The sequence below is a fragment of the Anolis sagrei genome, chromosome X, assembly GCF_037176765.1.
Source record: "Anolis sagrei isolate rAnoSag1 chromosome X, rAnoSag1.mat, whole genome shotgun sequence".
Classification (NCBI taxonomy): Eukaryota; Metazoa; Chordata; class Lepidosauria; order Squamata; family Dactyloidae; genus Anolis; species Anolis sagrei.
Window position 1 is genome coordinate 49,882,375 of NC_090034.1, and position 26,200 is coordinate 49,908,574.

Below are 26,200 nucleotides of genomic sequence, written 5' to 3' on the forward strand. Positions count from 1 at the left end.
ATGCTGCCCGGGTCCCGTGGTCCTAGTCCCACGAAGCGGTTCGCAGGGGGGGTGCCTGGGGCGGAGTAGGCTGGGATGAAGAAGGAAAGAAAGAAGGAAGGAAAGAAAGGAAAAATACCATAAACTGAAAGAAAAATATCACTACTTTTGTTTTTCTCTCTTTTGCATTGACCTATCAGATATATCTCTATCATATCTACGTATCTCAGTCATATCTATCGTATGTATGCCTAGATAGCCATCTGTGGGGAGGGCTTGGGTGGTATCTTCCCGCCTGACAGAAAAGATGTTCTCCTGAATAACATGATGGAGCTGGGTGGCCCTTGGATTCACTTCAAAAGATAGATATGCTCCAGCTCTAGGATTCTACCTATCAATCTATCCATCAAAACTATCATGTCTATGGCTGGGTGGCCATTGTCGGGAGGGCTTGGATGGTGTCTTCCTGCTTGGCAGAAAAGGGTTGGACTGGAGACCTCTTGAGGTCTAATCCAACTATTGTTCTACAGCATATCTATCTTTTGAAGTGAATTAATTGGATAAGAATTTGGCTAGCTAATTATCTTGACAATGTTTATGGGCCCAGCACACTTCCGCTGGGCAACTCTGCTAATTCACATTTTTCAGCAATCTGTTCTATTTGTCTTTTCTGGTTTTCTATCATTCATACACACACCCACACATACTAGTTTGGGTACCCGGTAGTTCCCGGGTTATTTGAAAAAGACATTGTTTGTTTTGGGGTGTTAGGTAACATAATTTAATTAATTAGAAACTCTATTTATTAGGGGGGAAAAGCCAGTTTTTATTTCATTTTTATGAATGTTCTCATTAGAAAATACATAATGATGTAGTTGAACTACAATTCCCAGAATTGTGGGTGAGTCCTCCCCAAACCAGGTCTGTATGCACAGCAGGCCAAGTAGGGTCTGTGTATCCAGATCTGTTATCAGCTGAGTTCAATGCTCTCTGGATAAGGGTGAACTACAAGTACCAAATGCCAAGGGCAGCCACCTCCAAACACTACCAGTATTTACAGTTGGCCATGTTGGGTCTGTGTTGGTCCAGATCCAACGTTGGCTGGGTTCAGTGCTCTCTGGATGCAGGTGAACTACAACTCTCAAAATCAAGGTTAGTTCCCACAAAACCCTGCTGTATGTTCACTTGGTCATGGGGCTTCTCTGTGGCAAGTTTGGTCCTGGTCCATTGTCGGTGGAGGTCACAGTTTCTCTGAATGCAGGTGAACTAAAACTCCCAGATTCCAAGGACAATCACCCCCAAACTCCTCCTGTATTCACAGTTGGGCATGTTGGGTCTGTGTGGCAAGTTTGATCCAGATCCATTATTGATGAGGTTCAGAGTGCTCTGGGTGCAAGGTGAACTACAACTCCCACATAGGTGGATCATTCCCCCAATTCTTCCAGTATGTTCTATTGGCCATCAGGGTTCTGTATGTCACTTGTGTTCCAAATCCACCATTGGGGGCTTCAGAATACTCTTTGGGTGCAAGGTGAACTACAATTACCATGTAAATGGGTTGGTCTCTCCCCCCCACCACAAACACCTTCAGAAAGTTGTGTTGGTCAGCAGGGTTCTGTGTTTGAAGTTTGGTCCAGATCCATCATTGGTGGGGTTCAGAGTGCTCTGGATACAGGGTGAACTACAATTCCCACGTAGGTGAGTCAGTTTCCAAAACTCCTCCACTATGTTCTGTTGATTATGTGTTTTTTTGCCCCAAGTTTGGTCCAGGTCCGTCATTCATGCAGGTCGTAGTGGTTTGTGAAAGAGAGTGAAGGTACTGCAAATCCCATCATCCTTGGCCCATCCTCCCCCAACTCTCACCAGGAAATAAAGTACATCATGGAGAGTCTGTGAGGCAAGTTTGGTCCTGGTCTGTCATTTCTGGGGGTTGTAGTGGTTTCTGGAAGTGAGGGAAGGTACTACAAATCCCATCATCCTTGGTCCATCCTCCCCCCAACTCTCACCAGGAAATAAAGTGCATCATGGAGAGTCTGTGAGGCAAGGTTGGTCCTGGTCCGCCATTTCTGGGGGTCACAATAGTCTCTGGATGTGGCTGAAGGTACTGCAAATCCCATCATTCATGGTCCATCCTACCCCAAATCGCACCAGGATGTAAAGTGGATAACAGGGTGACTGTGCCACAATTGGTCCAGGTCCGTCATATGTGGGGGTCGCAATGGTTTGTGTGAGCCATTATCATCCATGGTCCATCCTCCTCCAAACTTCACCAGGACATATACTGGGTCATGGGGGGAGGGTATGTGTGCCAAGTTTTGGTCCAGGTCCATCATGCATGGTGGTCACGGTGATTGCTGGAAGTGAATGAATGTACTGCAAGTCCATCAACTGTGGCAAGTTTGGTCCAGATCCATCGTTGGTTAGGTTCACTGTACTCTCTAGATGTAGGTGAACTACAAGTTCTATAAATCAAGGTAAATCCCTCCCAAACCTGGTCATGGGGGTTCTGCATGCCAAATATGGTCCAGGTCCATTATTGACAGGGGCCACAGTGCTCTGCCTTGATGCAAGGTGAACTACAACTTCCATCCTGTTGAGTCAGTCCCCCAAATCCCTCCAGTCTGTTCAGTTGGTGATCAATTCCTCTCTGTTTGCTGTGTGCCATAGGAAAGGGTTAAGTGAAAGGCAGTGGGCGGGGTCATGCGAATTCCACACCAACAGAGAGAGAAAGGAACCCTGGGATGCCTACCTGTGGTGGAGGAAACACCTAACTCTACAATGAAATTATCACCAAATGGAAGCATTCCTTGGGTGATGGGTAGTATGGTGTTTGTGGAGGACATTGGTAGGTTTGGGCTACATGTTCATGGTGCTCGCTGTAACCTGCAATGTCAGTGGAGGGAGGACTTTTGGAGGCTTCTCAGTCTTTAGAACTATAGCCTGTTTGTGGAGGCGGGAGGCTGTCTGTTTAAGTGGACACCTCTGCCGCATACACATAGATGTAGATATATATACACACATGGAGCCCCCGGTGGCACAGTGGGTTAAACTGCTGAGCTGCTTAACTTGCTGACCAAAAGGATGGCGGGTCAAATCTGGGGAGCGAGATGAGCTCCCACTGTTAGCCCCAGTCAACCTAGCTGTTGGAAAACATGCAAATGTGGGGAGATCAATAGGAACTGCTTTGATGGGAAGGAAATGGTGCTCCATGCAGTCATGCTGGCTACATGACCTTGGTGGTGTCTATGGACAACTGATATCTATGGCTGGATGGGTATCTGTTGAGAGGGATTGGATTGTGTCCTTCCTGCCTGGCAGAAGGGACTTGGACTGGAGAGCCCTTGAGGTTTTATCCAACTCTTAAGATTCTACAAGATAATATATATATATATATATATATATATCCATGGCTGGATAGCTATCTGTCTTGAGGGCTTGAATGGTGTCTTCTCTGGGGTTGGTCTGGTGTCTTCAGGGGGTTGGACTGGATGACCCTTGGGGTCTTATCCAACACTAAGATTCAAGGAGATAGCTTATATATACATTTATATCATATCATACCTATGGCTAGATGGCCCTCTGTTGGGACAGATTGGATGGTGTCTTCCTAACAGTAGGGACTTGGACTGGAGTGTCCTTGGGGTTACTTCCCCCAACTCTAAGATTCTACAAGATACCATATATATGTATATATATGTATGTATGTATATGTGTGTGTGTCTGTGTATATATATATTCTATCTATCTCAATCATATCTATCATATCCATGGTTGGATGGCCATCTGTCAGGAAGGATTGGATTGGATAGCCCTTGAGGTCTATAAGATAGCTTATATATACATATCCATGACTATCATATCTATCATATGACTGAGATAAATGGATGGTTGTCAAGCAACATAGCAAGAGATCCAAAAAGATACCTATAAATATAATATCTATCCATCTCAATCATATCATATTATATGAATGGCTGGATGGCCCTCTGTCAGGAGGGATTGCTTGGTGCCTTCCTTTCCTGGCAGAAAGGCCTCGGACTGGAGAGCTCTTGAGGTCTTCTCCAACTCTAAGATTCAACAAGTTAGCTTATATATACATAAACATCATATCATATCCATGGCTGGATGGCCCTCTGTCGGGAGGGATCAGATGGTGCCTCCTGCTTACTGGGAGAGGTGGGTGAGGTGGTCCCTCCCTCGGAGGTCGTGGTGGCAGATTTGGCGTCGGGCGAGATGGCCAAGCGGGGCGGCGGCGCCAACATCTGGGTGGAAAGGTAGTGCCCGGGGACCTTCACTTGACCGCCTCCATTTAGCTAGAAGGACACAAGCAAGAGAGAGAAGGCAGAACAAGCTGTTAGCATAGCCCACAGGAGAACCGCCATCCCAACTCCGGGGTTCCGTGCCCGGCTTGCCTATTCCCAATCAGAATGCAGCTCCAAATGAAAGGAGGTTGCAGTATGAGTTTAGCAAGGCTCCATCGATGGTTTCGACTAGGCTTTTAAATCCTTTAATTCCAACGAAATGATGTAAATATATATCTTATATATATATATGGCAACCTACACCACATGATGGAGCTATGCAAATTTATGCAAATGGTAAGAGTGTCCCTATGTGTTATTGGGCTCTGTTTATACACAGTGGTGGTCTGTAAACATTGTCCAGATGAGCATCCAGAGTGACTCAGATCATTGTACAACACTCTGAATGTGTGAAAAATATGTTCCTGGCTCTTCCATGTATTATTATTATAACTATTATTATTAGTAGTAGTATTAGTATTTTTATATTATTATTATTATTATTATTATTATTATTATTATTATTATTCTGTCAAAGGAATCACCCCAATTATTATTATTACTGTTATTATTACTATTATTGTATTATCAAAGAAATCACTCCTATTATTACAATTATTATTAGAATCATAAAATCCTAGAGTTGGAAGAGACCTCATGGGCCATTCAGTCCAACCCCTTGCTGAGAAGTAGCAAAATTGCATTCAAAGCACTCCCGACAGATGGCCATCCAGCCTCTGTTTAAAAGCTTCCAAAGAAGGAGCCTCTACCACACTCCAGGGCAGAGAGTTCCACTGCTGAACGTCTCTCAAAGTCAGGAAGTTCTTCCTAATGTTCAGATGGAATCTCCTTTTTTGTAATTTGAAGCCATTGTTCTGCGTCCTAGTCTCCAGGGCAGAAGTAAACAAGCTTACTCCCTCCTCCCTATGACTTCCTCTCTTATTATTATTATTGTACTGTCAAAGGATTCACCCCAATTATTACTATTGTTATTGTTGCTGTTGTTGTTGTATTGTCAACGGAATCATCCCAATTATTTATTGTAATGTCAAAGGAATCACCCCTATTATTATTAGTACTACTACTATTACAGTTACTATTATTACTGTCAAACGAATCACCCCAATTATTATTACTATTACTATTATTATTGTATTGTCAACGGAATCATCCCAATTATTAATTATTGTATTGACAAAGGAATCACCCCAATTATTATTAGTACTACTACTACTACAATTACTATTATCATTATTATCAAACGAATCACCCCAATTATTATTACTATTACTATTATTATTGTATTGACAAAGGAATCACCCCAATTATTACTATTGTTATTGTTGCTGTTGTTGTTGTATTGCCAATGAAATCATCCCAATTATTAATTATTGTATCACCCCTATTATTATTAGTACTACTACTAATTACTATTATTATTATTTATTGTCAATCAAATCACCCCAATTATTATTACAATTTCTATTATTATTGTATTGTCAAAGGAATCTCGCCAATTATTATTACAACTACTTTTATTATTATTATTATTGTATTGCCAAAAGAATCACCTTATTATTATTATTATTATTATTATTATTCATTTATATTCCACTTTTTCCCTCCTAAGAGTCACATTGCAGTAATCCTGGATGAATATATGGACCCTGCAATATGTCTTGATTCAATCTAATGTGGGTGTTAAGTCTCCTTAAAGGAGCGCTTTGGGCATATCTTTTGCATGTAAGCCCCGAATGGATGTGGATGATCACTTTCCATTCTGTCTCCAGCTCAGAACTTCAGCTGCAAAACTCATTGCCGAAGACACACACTGCTCCAAAGGCGAAAAACTAGCTTCCAGATTCGGAATATATGTGCAAGGAGGGGGCAGGATAGATGAGAGAAGAAACAGGATCACGGACCCCGTAGAGGTTGCCCTGCAGGTAGTCGGAGCATCAGAGGTTGCCTTTGATGGGAACCCCTGCCGGGAAGGGGAGAGGAGCCAAGCTGTGCATCAAACAGCCAACCTGTGTTTGTACCGTGGTTTTGACCACATGGAAAGAGGGTCGATGAGGAGGAGCCCAAGAGGCAACAACTGCCTGGTATCAAAGCAGTCCGAAGGCTCCCTGCTGCCTCTCGGCCTCCTCCAGCCCTGGTTGCTTCCAACGCTACTTAGTTTGCAATCTTATCCAACCTCAACTCTGCAGCTTCAACAAAACTGGGTTCGTGTCCATGTCTGGGAAACAGTGAATCTGCCCTGGGTTTTAATGCAGCCTCCAAAGAGGTCAGGCATTGAAACCATCATCAGCAAAGAAGATAATAGGTTGCTCTGAGTTTTCCTGAATTTTCGCCTGCACGTGTGGCTGGCATCTTCAGAAGTCTGTCGGAAGTGAGGCAAGTGGGGTATATATATTCCTGTGGAATAATGTCCAGGGTGAAAGAAAGACCCCTTTGTCTGTTTGAAGCAAGTGTGAATGTTGCAATTAGCAAGCTTGAACAGCATAGAGTAGCCATGAAGTTTGCAAAGTCAATCAGTGAGGGTATGTGCATAGTGAAGAAAGTGGAGTGTATATATCCCTGTGGAATAATGTCCAAGGTGGGGGAAAGAACCCTTGTCTGTTTGAAGTAAATGTGGATGTTGCAATGAGCAAGCTTGAATAGCATTGAGTAGCCATGAAGCTGCAAAGTCAATCAGTGAAGGTCTCTGCATAGAGGTAGTGAAGCAAATGGAGTGTATATATCCCTGTGGAATAATGTCCAGGGTGAGAGAAAGAACCCTAGTCTGTTTGAAGCAAGTGTGGATGCTGCCATTAGCAAGCTTGAATAGCACTGAGTAGCCATGAAGTTTGCAAAGTCAACCAGTGAGGGTATCTTCAGAGAGGTAATGAAGTAAATGCGGTGTATATCTGTATCTGTGGAATAATGTCCAGGGTGGGAAAAAGAAGCCTTGTCTGCTTGAAGCAAGTGTGGATGTTGCAATGAGCAAGCTTTAATAGCATTGAGTAGCCATGAAGCTGCAAAGTCAATCAGTAATGGCTTCTGCATTGAGGTAGCCTTGCCTCTTTTGCCTGGAGGCACCCTCTGTTTGGGAGTTATTGCTTGCTTGCTGTCTGGAGTTCCCCTGTTTCTGAGTGGAGTTCATTATTTATGGTCTTGATTCTGGTGGTTTTTTTTAATACTGGTAACCAGATTTTATTCATTTTCATGGTTTTGCGGACACCGAATATTATTTGAGAACATAGACATTCTAGACCAGCCTGACAACCATTATGTCAGACTACATAGAGAAGCCACTGAAATCTACAAACAGGTGTGTCCAGTAATCTTCCCTGAATCTACAATTTGGTGATGGATCTGGGCATTGTATGTTTTTACCCTGTTTCCCCTTCTGCTCCCTCACCCATATTGTGCTTTTAGTAGTTATATTTATATTTTTAATGTACCAAACATGCCAGGTTTGTATGGAAATGTTTCAACAGAAAGGAGGAAACCATGAAAATGAACAAAATTTGGTTCAAAACTGCCACAGATGCAGGCAAAACATTAGGAGAGAATGCTGCTGGAACAGGGCCATACAGCTTGAAAAACCCTTAGCAACCCAGCAATTCCAGCCATGAAAGCCTTCGACAATACAAGAAGGAAATGGTCGGCAAAGAGAGATGAAGGAGGATAGGAATGAGTTTTATTACAGGCCAATGAGTTCCATTGTTGTATTCTTGGAGGATCCCAGTTAGACTGCCCTACTGTTTCCCAGTATCCCACACTCTAGGAGAGACCGGACCATAATAGATGGAGTCCCCTCCCCTCATGTGATACGAAATAACTACTTCCTTACCGGTCCAGGCTGTTGATTGGACGGGTCACAGGCCAACGAGACGAGGTCTTTCAAAGGGTCCTGTGGGTTCAGATGAGGCGGGTACCTTATGGCTGTGTGCGGGAAGTAGGCAGAGGCCGTCTGGGGGAGGATGGAGGTGGTGGGAAAGTGCAGCGCAGAGGAGGGGTGGGGGCTTCGGGCGATACCTGCATGGGGGCAAGAGACCACCGGGTCAGGACAGGAGAGCCTTTTCTCCATCTGTTCCCCGACACGTGACCAAACCATAATGCTTCAGTATAGGCCCTCCATCCTTCCTCCGTGACCATCCTTGGCAAGCCAAGCGATCCTTTCCAAATATCCGATCTGCCCCCAAACCTACAGGAGTGACTGTATGTTCAATTACACTACACCTTTATTGTGCCATAGTTCCAGTTTTAACTACCGGGGGACATTGTGTAAGATTCTGGGGGTTGTCATTTTCAAGAATTGGCCCTCCCTAAACTCCAAAATTCCAACACTTCATAGGATGTCACTACAGCAGTTAAAGTGGAATCATAGTGGTATAACGGTGTGGAATAATAGCGGTATAGGGGTGTAATAATAGCGGTATATCAGCAGAAAAATAGCAGTATAATAATAATAGTAATAATAGCGGTTTGGGGTGGAATAATAATGGTATAACAGGGTGGAATAGTAGCGGTATAGCTGCAGAATAATCGTGGTATAGGTGCAGAATAATAGCGGTATAAGGGCAGAATAATAGTGGTATAACAGTGTGGAATAATAGCAGTATAGGGATGGAATAATAGCAGAATAGGTGTGGAATAATAGTAGTATTGGTGAGGAATAACAGTGGTATAGATGTGGAATAATAGCAGTATAGGTGAGGAATAACAGGGATATAGGTTCAGAATAATAGCGGTATAGTGTGAAATAATAGCCGTATAGGTGCCAAATAATAGAGATATAGGTGCGGAATAATAGCAGTATAGGTGAGGAATAAGAGCTGTATAAGTGCAGAATAATAGCGGTATAGGTGAGGAATAACAGTGGTATAGGTGAGGAATAATAGTGGTATAGGTGAGGAATAATAGCAGTATGGGTGCAGAATAATAGCAGTATAGGTGCGGAATAACAGTGGTATAGGTGAGGAATAATAGCAGTATGGGTACGGAATAATAGCAGTATAGGTGCGGAAGAACAGCGGTATAGCTGAGGAATAATAGCAGTATGGGTGCGGAATAACAGCGGTATAGGTGCAGAATAATAGCAATATAGGTGCGGAATAACAGCGTTATAGGTGTGGAATAATAGCAGTATAGGTGAGGAATAATAGCGGTATAGGTGAGGAATAATAGAAGTATAGGTGCAGAATAACAGCGGTATAGGTGAGGAATAATAGCAGTATAGGTGCGGGATAACAGTGGTATAGGTGAGGAATAATAGCGGTATAGGTGCAGAATAACAGCGGTATAGGTGAGAAATAATAGCAGTATGGGTGTGGGATAATAGCGGTATAGGTGAGGAATAATAGCAGTATAGGTGCGGGATAACAGCAGTATAGGTGAGAAATAATAGCAGTATAGGTGCGGAATAACAGCGGTATAGGTGCGGAATAATAGCGGTATAGGTGTGGAATAACAGCGGTATAGGTGTGGAATAATAGCAGTATAGGTGAGGAATGATAGCAGTATAGGTGCGGAATAACAGCGGTATAGGTGCGGAATAATAGCGGTATAGGTGTGGAATAACAGCGGTATAGGTGTGGAATAATAGCAGTATAGGTGCGGAATAACAGCGGTATAGGTGAGAAATAACAGTAGTATAAGTGAGGAATAATTGCAGTATAGGTGCGGAATAACAGTGGTATAGGTGAGGAATAATAGCGGTATAGGTGAGGAATAATAGTAGTATAGGTGCGGGATAATAGCGGTATAATGGTGCAGGGTGACAGGGACCCATGGCTGCAAATTACAGAATCAGAGCGGTTTGACACCCCATGGCCATAACTCAATGCAATTTTTTTTTCTCAACTGGATTGTGCTAAACTTCAGTTTTCATCATCCCCAACCAGCATGCACCAAAATCCCCGCTTGTTTGTTTTGAGAAAGGCTCATACTTCAGCACATTGTTTGACGTTTCTCAATTGCAAAGAACGAAGACAGAGAGAACGTGAGACAAGGCAGACGTGATATAAAATCAAGTGTCACTGTCACCTGTGCGTATCCAGCTTCCTCCCATTTCAACAATTGAAACGGCACATACTATTGAGGGACACAGTAACAAACGAGTCTCAGGAATCCTCAAACTCATTCATCTAATGGAATGCTATTTGTTCCCGGGCTTCTCTGGACAGCGTGGACATACCGCTGTGGACAGCAATGACCGGACGGTGATGCTGAGTGAAGCTGCTGAGCCGAGGGGACGTGTCCTGCGGGGACGGGCTGTTGAAGGGAGATTTGTCAATTTCTGTCTTTTTCACGGTCGGGGAGATACCTGGAGGAGAGTTGGAAGAAAGGGCGATAACTAGGTACCTGGGCAACAACATTCTCCATCTACTTTCCAGTGTGTTTCTACAAGAGACATCTCGCTCCGCAAAAAGTCACTTTTCTGCACACAATGTGAATTTTGTGCAGAAGATTTCCCAAACTGCAACATTTTCCATCGCTCTAGGTTTCTCCTCGCTGGGATTTCACAACACCGGAGAATGCCATTTTTAACCATTTCCCCAATGTTTTTGATTGTCCTTTCCATCACCATGCCACCTTTGCCACCTGTGGCCCTCAGGGGAAGGAGGGAAAGAGAGATGGAATGAATATTGCATTGTTCAGTGCAATAATAAACAATACAAATGACAACCGGAATGCCTCCTGGCTTATGTTTCTGGACTCTGTGATTTTAAGTAATTGTTAAGTAAGAGTGAAGAGAGAGGGGGCCAGGGGACAGTTCCACCTTGTCTCCTGTGCTATTCTAATAATATCATATAGTATAATATTTATAATATTATAATGTAATGCAATATAATAATAATATGATATTATATTTATATATTTATATTACACTAGCCATCCCCTGCCACGTGTTGCTGTGGCCCACATGGGGGTTCTGTGTGGGAGGTTTGCCCCAATTCTATCGTTGGTGGGGTTCAGAATGCTCTGTGATTGTAGGTAAACTATAAATCCCAGCAATTACAACTCCCAAATGTCAAGATTGTATTTTCCCCAAACTCCACCAGTGTTCACATTTTGGCATATTGAGTCTTCGTGTAGCATTTGGTCCAGATCCATCGTTGTTTGAGTCCACAGTGATCTCTGGATGTAGATGAATTACAACTCCAAAACCAAAGGACACTGCCCACCAAACCCTTCCAGTATTTTCTGTTGATCACGGGAGAACTGTGTGCCAAGTTTGGTTCAATTCCATTGTTGGTGGGGTTCAGAATGCTCTTTGATTGTCGGTGACCTATAAATCCCAGCAACTACAACTCCCAAATGACAAAATCAATTTTTTGGAGTGAAGGACATACATTGGGTTGTTAGGTGTCTTGTGTCCAAATTTGGTGTCAATTCGTCCAGTGGTTTTTGAGTTCTGCTAATCCCACAAACGAACATTACGTTTTTATTTATATAGATGTAATATTACTAATAATATTATGATATAGTGGTATGGTGCAATATAGCAATGTTTAATGCTGATATTGTATTATGCTAATAATATAATGTATATAATACATACCTTGTAAGCCGCTCTGAGTCCCCTTCGGGGTGAGAAGGGCGGCATATAAATGTCGCAAATAAATACATAAATAAATTGCTATGTTTTAATCATGTGATTTTAATGTATATGTTGTTATATATCTGTTGTTCTACGGATATATAAATCCAATTTTCCTAGTTTCCAACAGACCTTACAACCTCTGAGGATGCTTGCCATAGATGTGGGTGAAATGTCAGGAGGGAATGCTTCTGGGACATGGCCATACAGCCTGGAAAACTCACAAGAACCCTGTGTTTGTATGTTATTGACATTGAACATTTGTCTTTTTTTTATTGGAAACCACCCTGAGCCCCCTCGGGGAAATAGGGAGGGGTACAAATAAATTTAACCTCAGCAGACTGAAAGCCAAAACCAAGGTTACAACAACCTTGTTATAGAACTCCAGTATGCTGATGACAACATTGTCTGTGCGCATTCAGAAGAAGATCTACAAGCCACTCTAAACACCTTTGCAGAAGCATACAAGAAGCTCGGCCTGTCATTGAACATCGAGAAAACCAAAGTGCTGTTCCAGCAGACACTCCCTTGGCAGCCACCTCTCCACCAAAGTCAACATCGACACCGAAATACAACACGGCCTGAGCTTTGCAAGTGCAGCATTTTTCCGAATGTAGCAGAGAGTGCTTGAGGACCGGGACATCTGTAGGGATACCAAGGTGCTTGTTTATAAAGCTATTGTCCTCCCAACCCTGCTATATGCCTGCGAGACGTGGAGAGTCTACAGACGTCACATGCAACTCCTGGAACGATTCCATTAGCGCTGCCTCCAGAAAATCCTGCAAATCTCTTGGGAAGACAGGCGGACAAACATCAGCGTGCTGGAATAAGTAAAGACCACTAGCATCGAAGCAATGGTCCTTCGCCATCAACTCTGCTGGACCGGCCACGTTGCCTGACCACCGTCTCCCAAAGCAGTTGCTCTACTCCAAACTCAAGAACGGAAAACAGAATGTTGGAGGACAGGAAAAGAGATTTAAAAATGGGCTCAAAGCCAACCTTAAAATCTCTGGCATAGACACTGAGAACTGGGAAACCCTGACTCTTGAGCGCTCCAGCTGGAGGTCAGCTGTGACCAGCAGTGCTGCAGAATTTGAAGAGGCACCAATGGAGGCTGAGAGAGAGAAACGTGCCAAGAGGAAGGCACGTCAAGCCAACACTGACTGAGACCACCTCCCACCTGGAAACCAATGCCCTCACTATGGGAGAAGATGCAGGTCAAGAATAGGGCTCCACAGCCACCTACGAACCCACCCCCAGGACACCGAACTTGAAGGACCATCATCCTCTAACTACGAGGGATCGCCTAAGTAAGTAAGTAACAAATAAATAATAATTATTATAATTATTAGCAGTAGTACTAGTAGTAGTAGCAGTAGTATTATGGAGAGACGGAAATAGAGAAACAAATTAGGGAGGAGGAAAAGGAGAGAGACAGGAAAGAGGGAGGGAAAGAAGGAAAGAGAGTGAGGGAAGGAAGGAAGGGGTTGGGACTATAAGAGTTAATCTTTTCCCCTCCTCACCACCCCCTCTGCTTATCTGGGCCACTCGGTTGGGTTGAGGCCGTGCCACTAAAGGGTTTAGTTCGTTCTCAGACGCTCATTTAGAAGGATTTTGCAGAACATCCAGTACAAGGATTGAACTAAACCGCTTCTCGCAAAGAGGCCGAATCCCTGTCTGCGCTCGGGGAGGGTTGGCCCGCTCTCTCAGATGCGAAACAGCAGAAATCCGTTCTGTTTCTGCTTTCATTTCAAATGTCAGGTGCCCCCCTCCTCAGTTCTGTTTTTGGGAAGATTCTTCCCGAAACGGAAATAGAACTTCGGATCGACAAACTGTGAATCCGAACGGCCCCCCCTTCTGATCTCCTGGAATGTCCCCAAAAACAGAAAGGAGCGATCCCCAAAATTTGAATGTATTACACATCCCTACAATGTAGATGTGGCCGCGGTGGCGCAGTGGGTTGAACCGCTAAGCTGCAGAATTTGCTGATCAGAAGGTCAGCAGTTCGAAACTGCGGATGGTGTGAGCTCTCGTTGTTAGCCCCAGCTTGTGCTGATTGAGTAGGTCGAAAACATGCAAATGTGAGTAGATCAATAGGTACTGCTTTGGTGGGAAGGAAACAGCACTCCATGCAGTCATACTGGCCATATGACCTTGATGGTATCTATGAACAGCGCTGGCTCCGACTTAGAAACGGAGATGAGCACCACTCCCAAGAGTTGGACTCAACTGGACTCTACCTTTACTACAACGTAGATACAGTACTGCTCCAAATACAAAGTGGCAGTATAGATTTGTATACAATAAAAAAGGAGGGAGTAACGCTGCATGTCGGGTGGGCAAAAACCAAGATGACATGAAATATCCAATTTATCACAAATGTAGCTTGCCTCCTGGAAGCCCAGAAGCCTGGAAATTAGAGACCTGACCACATTAGGAAAGACTCCATTTCTGAGACTGTTTGAGAATGATATCCTCTCAATATTCCATTGGAATCCGTCTGCAAAGCATCAAATCATAAGAATCATAAAAATCAGGTGCAATGAGGAGAGTATGCATCCTGTCTCAATACAGTATGCATCCAGTCCTAAAAAAATATGGGCTGCATACTGATATAATTGGATTATATAATAATAATAATAATAATAATAATAATCAATATAAATAAAAATGTAATGTTCGTTTGTGGGATTAACAGAACTCAAAAACCACTGGACAAATTGACACCAAATTTGGACACAAGACACCTAACAACCCAATGTATGTTCTTCACTCAAAAAAAAACCTGATTTTGTCATTTGGGGGTTGTAGTTGCTGGGATTTATAGTTCACCTACAATCAAAGAGCATTCTGAACCTCACCAACGATGGAATTGAGCCAAACTTGGCACACAGTTCTCCCATGACCAACACAAAATACTGGAAGGGTTTGGTGGGCATGTCCTTTGGTTTTGGAGTTGTAGTTCACCTACATCCAGAGAGCACTGTGGACTCAAACAATGATGGACCTGGACCAAACTCTACACGAATACTCAATATGCCTAAATGTGAACACTGGTGGAGTTTGGGGAAAATAGAATCTTGACATTTGGGAGTTGTAGTTGCTGGGATTTATAGTTCACCTACAATCACAGAGCATTCTGAACCCCACCAATGATAGAATTGGGGCAAACCTCCCACACAGAACCCCATGTGGGCCACAGCAATGCGTGGCAAGGGACAGCTAGTAATAATAATAATAATAATAATAATAATAATAATAATAATAATCTTTATTTATGCCCCGCCACAATCTCCCCAAAGGGGACTCAGGGCAGCTCACATGAGGCCAAGCCCAGACAACATATTACAACAAGCTAAAACCAAAACATAAGCAGCAAGCAACAGCATCAAAATTACATTAAAAAAACATATGAATACAGTAACAAAATAACATTACAATAAACACAATCACAATATATTATATATTATATCCCAATGTGATATATTATATATTATATCCCAATATATTATATCCCAATGTGATGAGGTCCTAGGGGTGTGATAAATAGCAGAAATCCATTTTGTTTTTGTTTCAAATTCCCCCCCCCCCCCCTTTTGTGTTTGTGAAGATTTTACCAAAATGGAAATGAAACTCCGGATCCCGAATTATGGATCCGAATGCTGCCCCCCCCCCCAATCTCCAGAATCTTCCCAAAAACAGAACAGAGAGCAACCAAAATTCAGAACGAAAACACAACAAAAACAGGGTGGATTTCTGCCGTTTTGCACATCCCTACTAGAGACTTGGAAATCCAGAAACCTCGATCCTGCCTCTCTGCTTGCTTACCCCCTTCCATGTCTTCTGTCCAGTTGCGGCTGCTACTCGTAGGGGAGCTCGGCGATGCATAGTATTCACCCCCAGGGCTGGCGTCTAAGTCGTCCTCCATGGACCCCGACTTATGCCGTTTGCTCCTAGTAGCGGGAAGAAATAGAAAGCGGGGGTCAATGCCAATCAGAATCCGGGGGTGCCAGATTCATGGATGAAGAATCAACCCAAACCAGGGACCATGGGAAAATAGTTTCCACCCGATTTGTAGTCCAACCAAGGCCATAGCCAGGGGAAAAAAAGGGGGAGGGGTTTTGAAACTTTTTTTAGCGAAACATGAAGAGTAGTTCCATAACACAAAATAATTTAAATAGTATGGTTCATTCAATTGCTTTACTCTGAACTCAAGAACAGAACATGGAATGTTGGAGGCCAGGAAAAGAGATTCAAAGATAGGCTCAAAGCCAACCTTAAGAACTCTGGCATAGACACTGAGAACTGGGAAGCCCTGGCCCTTGAGTGCTCCAGCTGGAGGTCAGCTTTGACCAGCAGTGCTGCAGAATTTGAAGAGGCACAAAAAGAGAGAAACGTGCCAAGAGGAAGGCATGTCAAGCCAACCCCGACAGGGACCGCCTTTCACCTGGAAACCAATGTCCTCACTGCGGGAGAACATGCAGATCAAGAATAGGGCTCCACAGCCACCTACGGACCCACCGTCAGTACACCGATCTTGGAAGACAATCCTACTCGGACAATGAGGGATTGCCTAAGTAAATAAGTAAAGGTGGTGGTGGTGGGGGGGGGGGGTTTAACTTCTAACACCCCCCCCCCCCCGGCTACAGCCCTGACTCCAACGCAAGGACCAAGCTGATGTAACGAATACGAAACGGTAGCCTGATACATGGACCCAAAGGCGCACAACAAGAACAGTAACAAGAATATGGGATTCTTGGAGAAGCCGGAAAGGAGACATACACAGATGAGAAAAGCAAAACCAAATTTTGGACTCACCCGCTGGAGGAAGTGCTGGGAAGGGTCCGCCTCATCCCCGTACTCGAGGGGTTCAGGTCGTAGGCGAGGTGCCCCTGTAATTCCCCCAAGGAGAAATTTGGCCCTGTCCCCGTCACTACCGGCGCTGCGGCAGAGAAAAGGAGAGAAAAAAATTAGAACAGCAACAACAAAATGAAGTTCAGCAGGGACAAATGCAAGATACTCCACTTAGATAGAAAAAAGGAAATGCAAAGATACAGAATGGGGGACGACGCCTGGCTTGGCAGCAGGACATGTGAAAAAGATCTTGGAGTCCTCATCGGGAGGAAGGTGAACATGAGCCAACATGTGGGGATGCTTTAATGCGGTTTTTCTGCTTCTTGGCAGAATGAGGTTGAACTGGATGACCCACCAGGTCTCTTCCAACTCTAGGATTCTATGATAAGTGTATGTGACTCTGGGTTGTTGTTGTTGTTGTTGTTTTGAGGTGACTAAAGGCTTCTCTACATTGGCTCTATACCCAAGATGGAACAGAAATCACTCCTGGATGTCTGAATGACATCCAGGGACCTCTGGTCCCTAATGTGGGCATGAGCAACATTGGGGAAACTTCAGAGCAATCCCACACTTTGGACAGAATATGGATAGCACGACCGGTTCCACAGCAATCCAGATCTCTGTCCACATGAGGAACCATTGGCACCACCTTTTCACCTCATTTTCCCTGGCCATGAAGACGACTTCCTGATGGTGCTTGGGAATGACCAGGAGTTCTTCCAGAGCTCTGTGGCGGTCTAGGAGCAGCAACATGGACAGGAACGCTAAGGTGACAATCCAGCAGAGCTTAACTGTTTTCAGCATGGCTAGATCACCTGGACTCCAACCCTGCTGTCACTACAGGATATACACAGAGAGTGTGGCTGCCTCGATAGACAGTGAGTATTTCGACTCGAGACTAGACCCAGATTTTGTGATACATGTATATGAAGGGGAACATGAAGAGTTTTAGAAAGTTAGCTGTAAAACGTAGAAAGAACGTGTTTCCCTTCTTCTCCCATAGTGATGGAACTCAGCGTTAGTAAATAATAATAATAATAATAATAATAATAATAATAATAATAATAATAGTAAATAATAATCTATATAAATAAAAATGTAATGTTCGTTTGTGGCATTAGCAGAACTCAAAAACCACTGGACGAATTGACACCAACTTTGGACACAAGACACCTAACAACCCAATGTATGTCCTTCACTCAAAAAAAATTGATTTTGTCATTTGGGAGTTGTAGTTGCTGGGATTTATAGTTCACCTACAATCAAAGAGCATTCTGAACCCCACCAACGATGGAATTGAACCAAACTTGGCACACAGTTCTCTCATGACCAACAGAAAACACTAAGAAGGGTTTGGTGGGCAGTGTCCTTTGGTTTTGGAGTTGTAGTTCACCTACATCCAGAGAGCACTGTGGACTCAAACAATGATGGATCTGGACCAAAATCCATATGAAGACTCCATATGCCCAAATGTGAGCACTGGTGGAGTTTGGGGAAAATAGAATCTTGACATTTGGGAGTTGTAGTTGCTGGGATTGATAGTTCACCTACAATCACAGAGCATTCTGAACCCCACCAACGATAGAATTGGACCAAACTTCCCACACAGAACAGCCATGTGGGCCACAGCAATACGTGGCAGGGGACGGCTAGTAATCTATATAAATATAAATGTAATGTTTGTTTGTGGGATTAGCAGAACTCAAAAACCACTGGACAAATTGACACCAATTTTCGGCACAAGACACCTAACAGACCAACGAGTGACTATCACTCATAAAAACACTGAAAAACACAGCGGAAGAGACTTAAAAAGTAAAAAAAAAAATACATTACAACGCATGCACAAAACCACATAAATACACATATACACAAATATATATACAGACATAAACACATATATACACACACAAAACACATATACACAGACTGGGCCGCAGCAACGCGTGGCAGGGGACAGCTAGTCTATATAAACAAAATGTAATGTTTGATTGTAGGATTAACATAACTCAAAAACCATGGGTGAATTGACACCAAATTTGGACACAATACATGCATCAGGCCAACAAGTGACCATCACTCATAAAAACACTGAAAAACACAGCGGAAGAGACTTTAAAAGCCAAAAAATTAAAAATACATTACAACGCATGGGCAAAACCACATACACACACACATATGCAAACACAAATATATACACAAATATATACAGACACATATATACACACAAAACACATATACACAAACTGGGCCACAGCATCGTGTGGCAGGGACGGCTAGTCTATATAAATAAAAATGTAAATGTCTGTTTGTAGGTTTAACATCACTCAAAAACTACTGGACGAAATGACACGAAATTTGGGCACTACACCCCTAACAGACCTACGAGTGACCATCACTCATTATCCCCCCCCCCAAAAAAAAGAGCGGAAAGGACTTAAAACCCAAAAAAGCCACATGACGAAAAGGTAAATGATGATACGGAAAAAAGGGAAGGCAGTAAAGAGAGAGGGAAGGAAGGAGAGCAAGAAAGAAAGAAAGAAAGAAAGAAAGAGGGGGGAAGAAAGAAGGAAAGAGAAAGTGAAGGAAGGAAGGAGAGCAAGAAAGAAAGAGAGAGAGGGGAGAAAGAAGGAAAGAGAGAAGGAAGGAAGGAAGGAAGGAAGGAAGGAAGGAAGGAAGGAAAGAGGTAGAGAAGGAAGGAAGGAGAGAAGGAAAGAAAAAAGGAAGGAAGGAAGGAAGGAAAGAGGGAGCAAAGGAAGGAGGGAAAGAAGGAGAGAAAGAGGGAGGAAAGATTGGCCACAGCAACACGTGGTGGGTACAGCTAGTAATCTATATAAATAAACATGTAAATGTCTGTTTGTGAATAACTTCAAAACTCCCAAACTACTTTACCCATTGCTTTGAAATTTGGACACAACGTAGCATTCGAACAGGCGAATGTTTTTATGTATTCACAAACCTACTATTATATAGAGGTCACACCTGTGACAGGTAAAAACATGCTTGGCATCAAAAACAGCGCCATCTACTGGATGTCCAAACAACACACTACAAAGTCAGGGCTGGAGCTGCCATTAGGGATCCATGGTCTGGTCGCCCTCCATCAAACCTGCCTGCCTTCTTCCCTCTGGAGCAGAACTGGGAGAAGAAGAGCGGGAAAAGGGTGGCGGAGCAAGAAGGGAAATCCAGGCGGGGGAAAGGGGTGGTGCACAGGCCCGGGGGAGGGAGGGAAGGAGGCAGGCAAGGAGGTAGGCCCAGTCCAAGCCCTAAGCTCCTGTAGCCTCACAACCTGCCCGGCCTTGCCCGGCACTGCCTCACGCCCGCGCCTCCAGGAAGATTGGAGTCTCGGAAGGAAGGAAGGATTGAATGGTAGCAAGGAAGAGATAGATAGGTGGGAAGAAAAAAACACACTGATCAATATTATATAGACCAGTATCATTGCTATTATTGTCATTTGTATACACTAGTATTTTCTGCCAACCTAGCAGTCCGAAAACATGCAAATGTGAGTACATCAATAGGTACCGCTCCGGCGGTAAGGTAACAGCACTCCATGAAGTCATGGTGGCCACATGACCTTGGAGTTGTCTACGGACAACACTGGCTCTTCGGCTTAGAAATGGAGATGAGCACCAACACCCAGAGTCGGACATGGCTAGACTTAATGTCAGGGGAAAACCTTTACCTTTACCTACACCAGTATTATTATTATATAGATAATATAGGCCAGTCTTACTATTATTTACACCATTATTATTATTATTATTATTATTATTATTATTATTATTATTATTATTCTTTCACAGACAATGGAACAACAAAAAATATTGTATACCCACAAGCATTATGAAATTACATATATTAGAAACCAGCTCTTTCTCTTCTTTTTCCCCCATTTAACCAGACTGGGCTACAGCAATACATGGCTGGGTACAGCTAATAACAACAACAACAACAACAACAACAACAACAACAGCCTCTCCTGATGGCTCGATGCAGGATACAACAAATCAAAAAACAAATAAACATAAAAATACAATAAATGACTACATTACATAGATAAAAACACACACATACACGTGTGTGTGCACACACACCACCTATGAAAACCCTTTTCCAGTGCAACTTATGGTTACTTTGACCATTCTAAGGTTAGCCTGCAAAAGGGTTACTTAATCCAACTCTATGTCTTCCACAGTTCAATCTTGGGCCATGGAAGAAACAATTAGCCGTCTTGGCTAGGAGCCCACAGTAGCACCATTAAGCAAGGGCCCATGGTGGCACAACAGGTTGAACTGTTGAATTTGCTGACCGCAGGTCAGGGTGAGCTCCCGCTGTTAGCCCTAGCTCCTGCCAACTTAGCAGTTTGAAAACATGCAATTGTGAGTAGCTCAATAGGTACCTCTTTGGCTGGAAGGTAATAAACACGCCAGTGCAGCCATGGCGACAACACGACCAGGAGGTGTCTACGGACAACAGGCTCCTCGGATTGGAAATGGAGCAAGAGCACCTCCCCATGGCCAGAGTTGAGCACCACCTCCAGAAGCCGGAGATGAAAGGGGAAGCCTTTGTCTTTGTGAATTTCTGTCTCGTGGCATCAGGGCATTGAATGTTTGCCTGTGTTTGTGTTTGTATATATGCTGTAATCTGCTCTGAATCCCCTCTGGGAGATAGAGCGGAATATAAATAAAGTGTTGTTGTTGTTGTTGTTGATCGCATCTCCCTCTATGAACCGGCACAAACTCTAAGATCTTCCGGGGAGGCCCTCCTTTCGCTCCCACCACCGTCACAAGCACGGCTGGTGGGGACGAGAGCAAGGGCCTTCTCGGTGGTGGCCCCCTGCCTCTGGAACACCCTTCCTGGAGAAATAAGACAGGCCCCATCCCTCCCCTCCTTTCGTAAGAGCCTGAAGAGCTGGTGGTTTAAACAAATCTTTGAGAACGACTAGTTCCAGCTCTGCCCGATATTGTTGAAATTGGCCATATCTTTTTCTACCAATTACCCAGGTCCCTTTCTTCTATTAGGCCCTGAAAATGTACAGCCATAGACTTTACCTAATTTCCCGGGCCCCCTAAAATCGCACTAGCCCGGTCCAGCCTTTTAAACTGCCTTGATTATTTTAAATATATGCGCTATTGTGATTTTTAATGCTTATATTGTCTTGTTAATTTTATGTTTATGTTGTTTACTTTGCATGTATTGATTATGTTACTTGGAAACCGCTCTGAGTCCCCTTGGGGAGATAGAGCGGTATATAAATAGTGTTGCTGTTGTTGTACTTCTTCTTCTTCTTATTATTATTATTATTATTATTATTTGATACATAACAAGATTATTACAAAGCAAGCAAGATCACTACACTGGCTGTTGTATCGACGTGTATGTATATTATTATTATTATTATTATTATTATTATTATTATTACCATTATTAGAAACACAACAAGATGAGTCCACAGCAGACACTCTGTTGACTGTTGTATTGGATCACACGTCAGACACTTCCCAAGTGTCTAGGACTCTGTGATATCGGCAAATAATGCGTGCAGATCCCAGTAAGGTGGCCTTTTGCAGCTGGCAGATGGTAATCTTGTCAGTGCCGATTGTGTTTAAGTGCAGGCCAAGGCCTTTAGGCACTGCACCCAGTGTGCTGATCACCACTGGAACCACCTTTACTGATTTGTGCCAGAGTCTTTGCAGTTCGATTTTTAAATCCTCATATCGTGTCATCTTTTCACAAAAGCACATAGCAAACGAGATCTATATGCTGGATTTCGTATCACAAAATCACAAGTCAAACACGTCCCAAGCGTCTAGGATTGTGTGATGTATTTTCGAATGATGCGCACAGAATCAAGTAAGTTGCCTTTTGCAGTTGACAGATTATTATTATTATTATTATTATTATTATTATTACTACTATTATGTTTTCCATAGTTAAGCCTTGGGCCATAGAAGAAACCCACAGTAGCCCAGTTGAGCCATGTCAAAGTGGCGTTCTACAATGTAGACGTATCCAAAATGAAGAACTTCTGGCTGAAGTATACCATAGAATTCCCATGGAGGATGTAGAAAATGTCTAGAGGGAATATATATTTTTGAATGTGGGTCCCATTGTGTTGAAAATGCTACTAAGTATTTTACTCCTCCACTTTAAGGACCCAAAAACAGAGCATCCACTACCCTTTGAAGCACAGTCCATTCCACGATCAAACAGGTCTTACTGTCAAGACGTGATGATGACAACGACAATAATAATAATAATAATAATAATAATAATAATAATACTTTAGTTGTATATCACCGTATCTTCCCAAAGGACTCAGGTCAGATTCCAGCATACACAAACACAAAGGCAAACATTCGATGCCTAGGAACAACCACAACACAGATAAAAGTAAACATTTTCCCGTCCGGCTCTGAAGGGTGGTGCTCATCTCAATTTCTAAGCCGAAGAACCAGAGTTGTCCATAGACACCTCCTAGGTCATGTAGCCAGCATGACTGTATGGAGAGCTGTTTACATTCCCGCCGAGGCAGTACCTATTGATCTACTCACATCTGCATTTTTTCGAACTGCTAGGATGGCAGGAGCTGGGGCTAACAGCGGGAGCTCACCCTGTCCTGCGGATTCAAACTGCCAACCTTCCGGTCAGCAAGTTCAGCAGCTCAGCGGTTTAACCTATTGCACCACCACGGCCCCGTTGTTCCACTGCGAACCACAATAGCCGTGTTGAGTTATGTTAAGGTGGCATTCTACAATGTAGATGTATCCAAAGTGAGCAAAATGGACAACTTATGGCAGAAGTATCCCACAGAATTCTTATAGAAGGTTGTGGAAAATGTGTAGAAGGAATATATATCGTTGGATATGGGTCGTACAGTCAATTCCATGGTCAAACCGCAAGCCTGCTTAATAAATGCACACACACACACACACACACAAAGACCGAAAATCACAACTCACTTCGAGAAACTTGGATGAGCTCCGTGACACTGAAGACGCCCGACGTGACAAAATTCTCCTGGAAATCCGTCGCATCTGCAAAGGAGAAGAAACTGATAATTACAGGAAGAGCCAAAGTCCAATTTATCCCAAATGCACAGGTCGGTGATTAATTAAACGTATTAATTAATTAATTAATTAATTAATTTATTTTATTTTAAACTTTCTTCTTCAAAGGAAGATGTTTGAACCATTTTCTTCTTGTTGCAAAAAAATTGCCATTCGAGGCACATTCCGCACATAGAGAAAAATGTATTTAAGTCATAAATTGAGATCCTGGGAATCAAACGGGGCCTACCGCCTACACATTCCTCCCTTTGTAGCCTCTCTCATTTTGTTCCAGATACCCACTTTGACTCACCCAACATGATTATCGGTTTGCTGTCCTCTTGGTCGGACCCGATGGCCGTCCTCGGACTGCTGCTTTGATCCGAATCTGAAAAGAAAGAGAGATAAAATTGAGATCAATACACCACCTGGGTTTGGGCTTATTTATTTAATATTTACTATATCTGTATACCACACCTCTCAGCCTTCCGGCGACTCGAGGCGGTTTACAAGGCAAAATTCAATGCCACAAAAACACAAATACAATATAAAAAGGTTAACATCAATAAAATCGTAACAGCAGCAATAAAACATAATTCAATAAATACTCATTACAACATTGTCCAGTCCCATCATGCAGTTGTTCCATTTCTGATGTCTGTTACTCAGTATTAGCAAATGTATGCTCGAATAGCCATGTCTTAAGATTTTTCCGAAATACGAGAAGTGAAGAAGCCAATCTGATCTCCCTAGGAAGGGTGTTCCATAGCCGAGGGGCCACCACTGAGAAGGCCCTGTTTCTCGTCCCTGCCAGCCGTGCTTGTGACGATGGCGGGACCGAGAGCAAGGCCTCTCCAGATGATCTTAAAGTCCTCAATGGTTCATAAGGGGAGATGCGTTCAAACAGGTAAATTGGGCCAGAACCGTTTAGGGCTTTATAGGCCAAAGCCAGCACTTTGAGTTGTGCCCGGTAGCAAACCGGCAGCCAGTGGAGCTGACGCAACAGAGGAGTTGTATGCTCCCTGAGAGCCGTTCCTGTTAGCAACCTGGCTGCCGTCCGTTGGACCCGTTGAAGCTTCCGGACAGTCTTCAAAGGCAACCCCACATGGAGCGCGTTGCAGTAGTCTATACAGGATGTAACAAGAGTGTGGACTACCGTAGCCAAGTCAGACTTCCCAATGTACGGGCGCAGCTGGTGCACAAGCTTTAACTGTGCGAATGCCCCCCTGGTCACCACCGAGTCCTGAGGTTCCAGGCTCACTGATGAGTCCAGGATCACACCCAAGCTGCGAACCTGCGTCTTCAGGGGGAGTGTAAACCCATCCAACACAGGTTGTAACCCTATGCCCTGTTCGGCCTTACGACTGACCAGGAGAAGTCAGTGTTTGTATGTATGTATGTGGCTGCTTTCTGTTTGGTTGCCACTTCCACAGGCCACTGTGACCCCCACGAATGACAGACCAAACTTGGCACACAGAACCTCCATGACCCAACTCACATCCTGGTGAAGATTGGGGGAGACACACCACAGATGATGGGATTTGTAGTACTTTCAATCACTTCCGTTCGCATAGCCCACTGCTACCCCCACCAATGACGGATCAGGACCAAACTTGATAAACAGAGTCCCCATGGCCCCTTTACATCCTGGTGCAGTTTGGGGGAGAATGGACCACGGATAATGGGACTTGAACCTTAACTCACTTCCTGAGACTACTGCGACCCTCCACGAAAGACAGACTTGGGCCAAACTTGGCACATAGACCCGTCGTTACCAACTTTACGTCCTTTAGTGGTTTGAGGGAGGATGGATCATGGATTATGGGATTGGCAGTACTTTCACCTGATTCAGCTCTCACAGATCCCTGTGACCCTCACAAATGGCGGACTGGGACCAAACTTGGCACACAGATTCCCCATAACCAACAGAACATACTGGAGAAGTTTCAGAGACATTGACCTTCATTTATGGGACTTATATAGTTCACCTGCATCCAGAAAAACAGTGACCTCCACCGACAATGCACCAAGAGCAAAGTTGGCACAGAGAAGCCCCATGACCAACTGAACATACTGCAAGAGTTTGGGGGAATTCACCTTGATTTTGGGAGTTGTAGTTCACCTGCATCCAGAAAGCACTAAACCCACCTGATGTCAGATCTGGACCAAACTTTGCACACAGACTCAACATGGCCAACTGTGAATAACTGCAGGGTTTTGAGGGTGATACCAAAAATGGCACCCCTTTCCCCTATCAGCTCTAGTTTTTCAGATACGGAACATCTACCAGCCTCCATCGATTCATGATAATAACCCTATCTTAAGAAACTAGATCAGAATTATTTATTTATTTATTTATTTGCTTTATTTCTACCCCGTCTTCTCACCCGGGCCGGGGGGGGGGGGGGGGAGGGACTCTCAGAGCA

General features: G+C 43.6%; 1 protein-coding gene across 2 annotated transcripts in view; it reads right to left on the bottom strand.

The window, feature by feature from the left end:
- The window catches only part of NFIC (nuclear factor I C), a 111,400-nt gene that overhangs the window by 11,998 nt on the left and 73,202 nt on the right, over window positions 1-26,200 (bottom strand). For both annotated transcript variants that reach the window (XM_060785191.2, XM_060785190.2), the window contains exons 3-10: window positions 24,088-24,162; window positions 23,688-23,762; window positions 16,687-16,810; window positions 15,697-15,821; window positions 10,462-10,590; window positions 8,116-8,300; window positions 4,148-4,292; window positions 1-70 (exon numbers count right to left, since the gene is read on the bottom strand). The exon at window positions 1-70 is cut by the window's left edge and continues 13 nt beyond it. In XM_060785191.2, coding sequence (XP_060641174.1) covers window positions 1-70; window positions 4,148-4,292; window positions 8,116-8,300; window positions 10,462-10,590; window positions 15,697-15,821; window positions 16,687-16,810; window positions 23,688-23,762; window positions 24,088-24,162 — 928 coding nt within the window. The remainder of the gene's footprint in view (window positions 71-4,147; window positions 4,293-8,115; window positions 8,301-10,461; window positions 10,591-15,696; window positions 15,822-16,686; window positions 16,811-23,687; window positions 23,763-24,087; window positions 24,163-26,200) is intronic.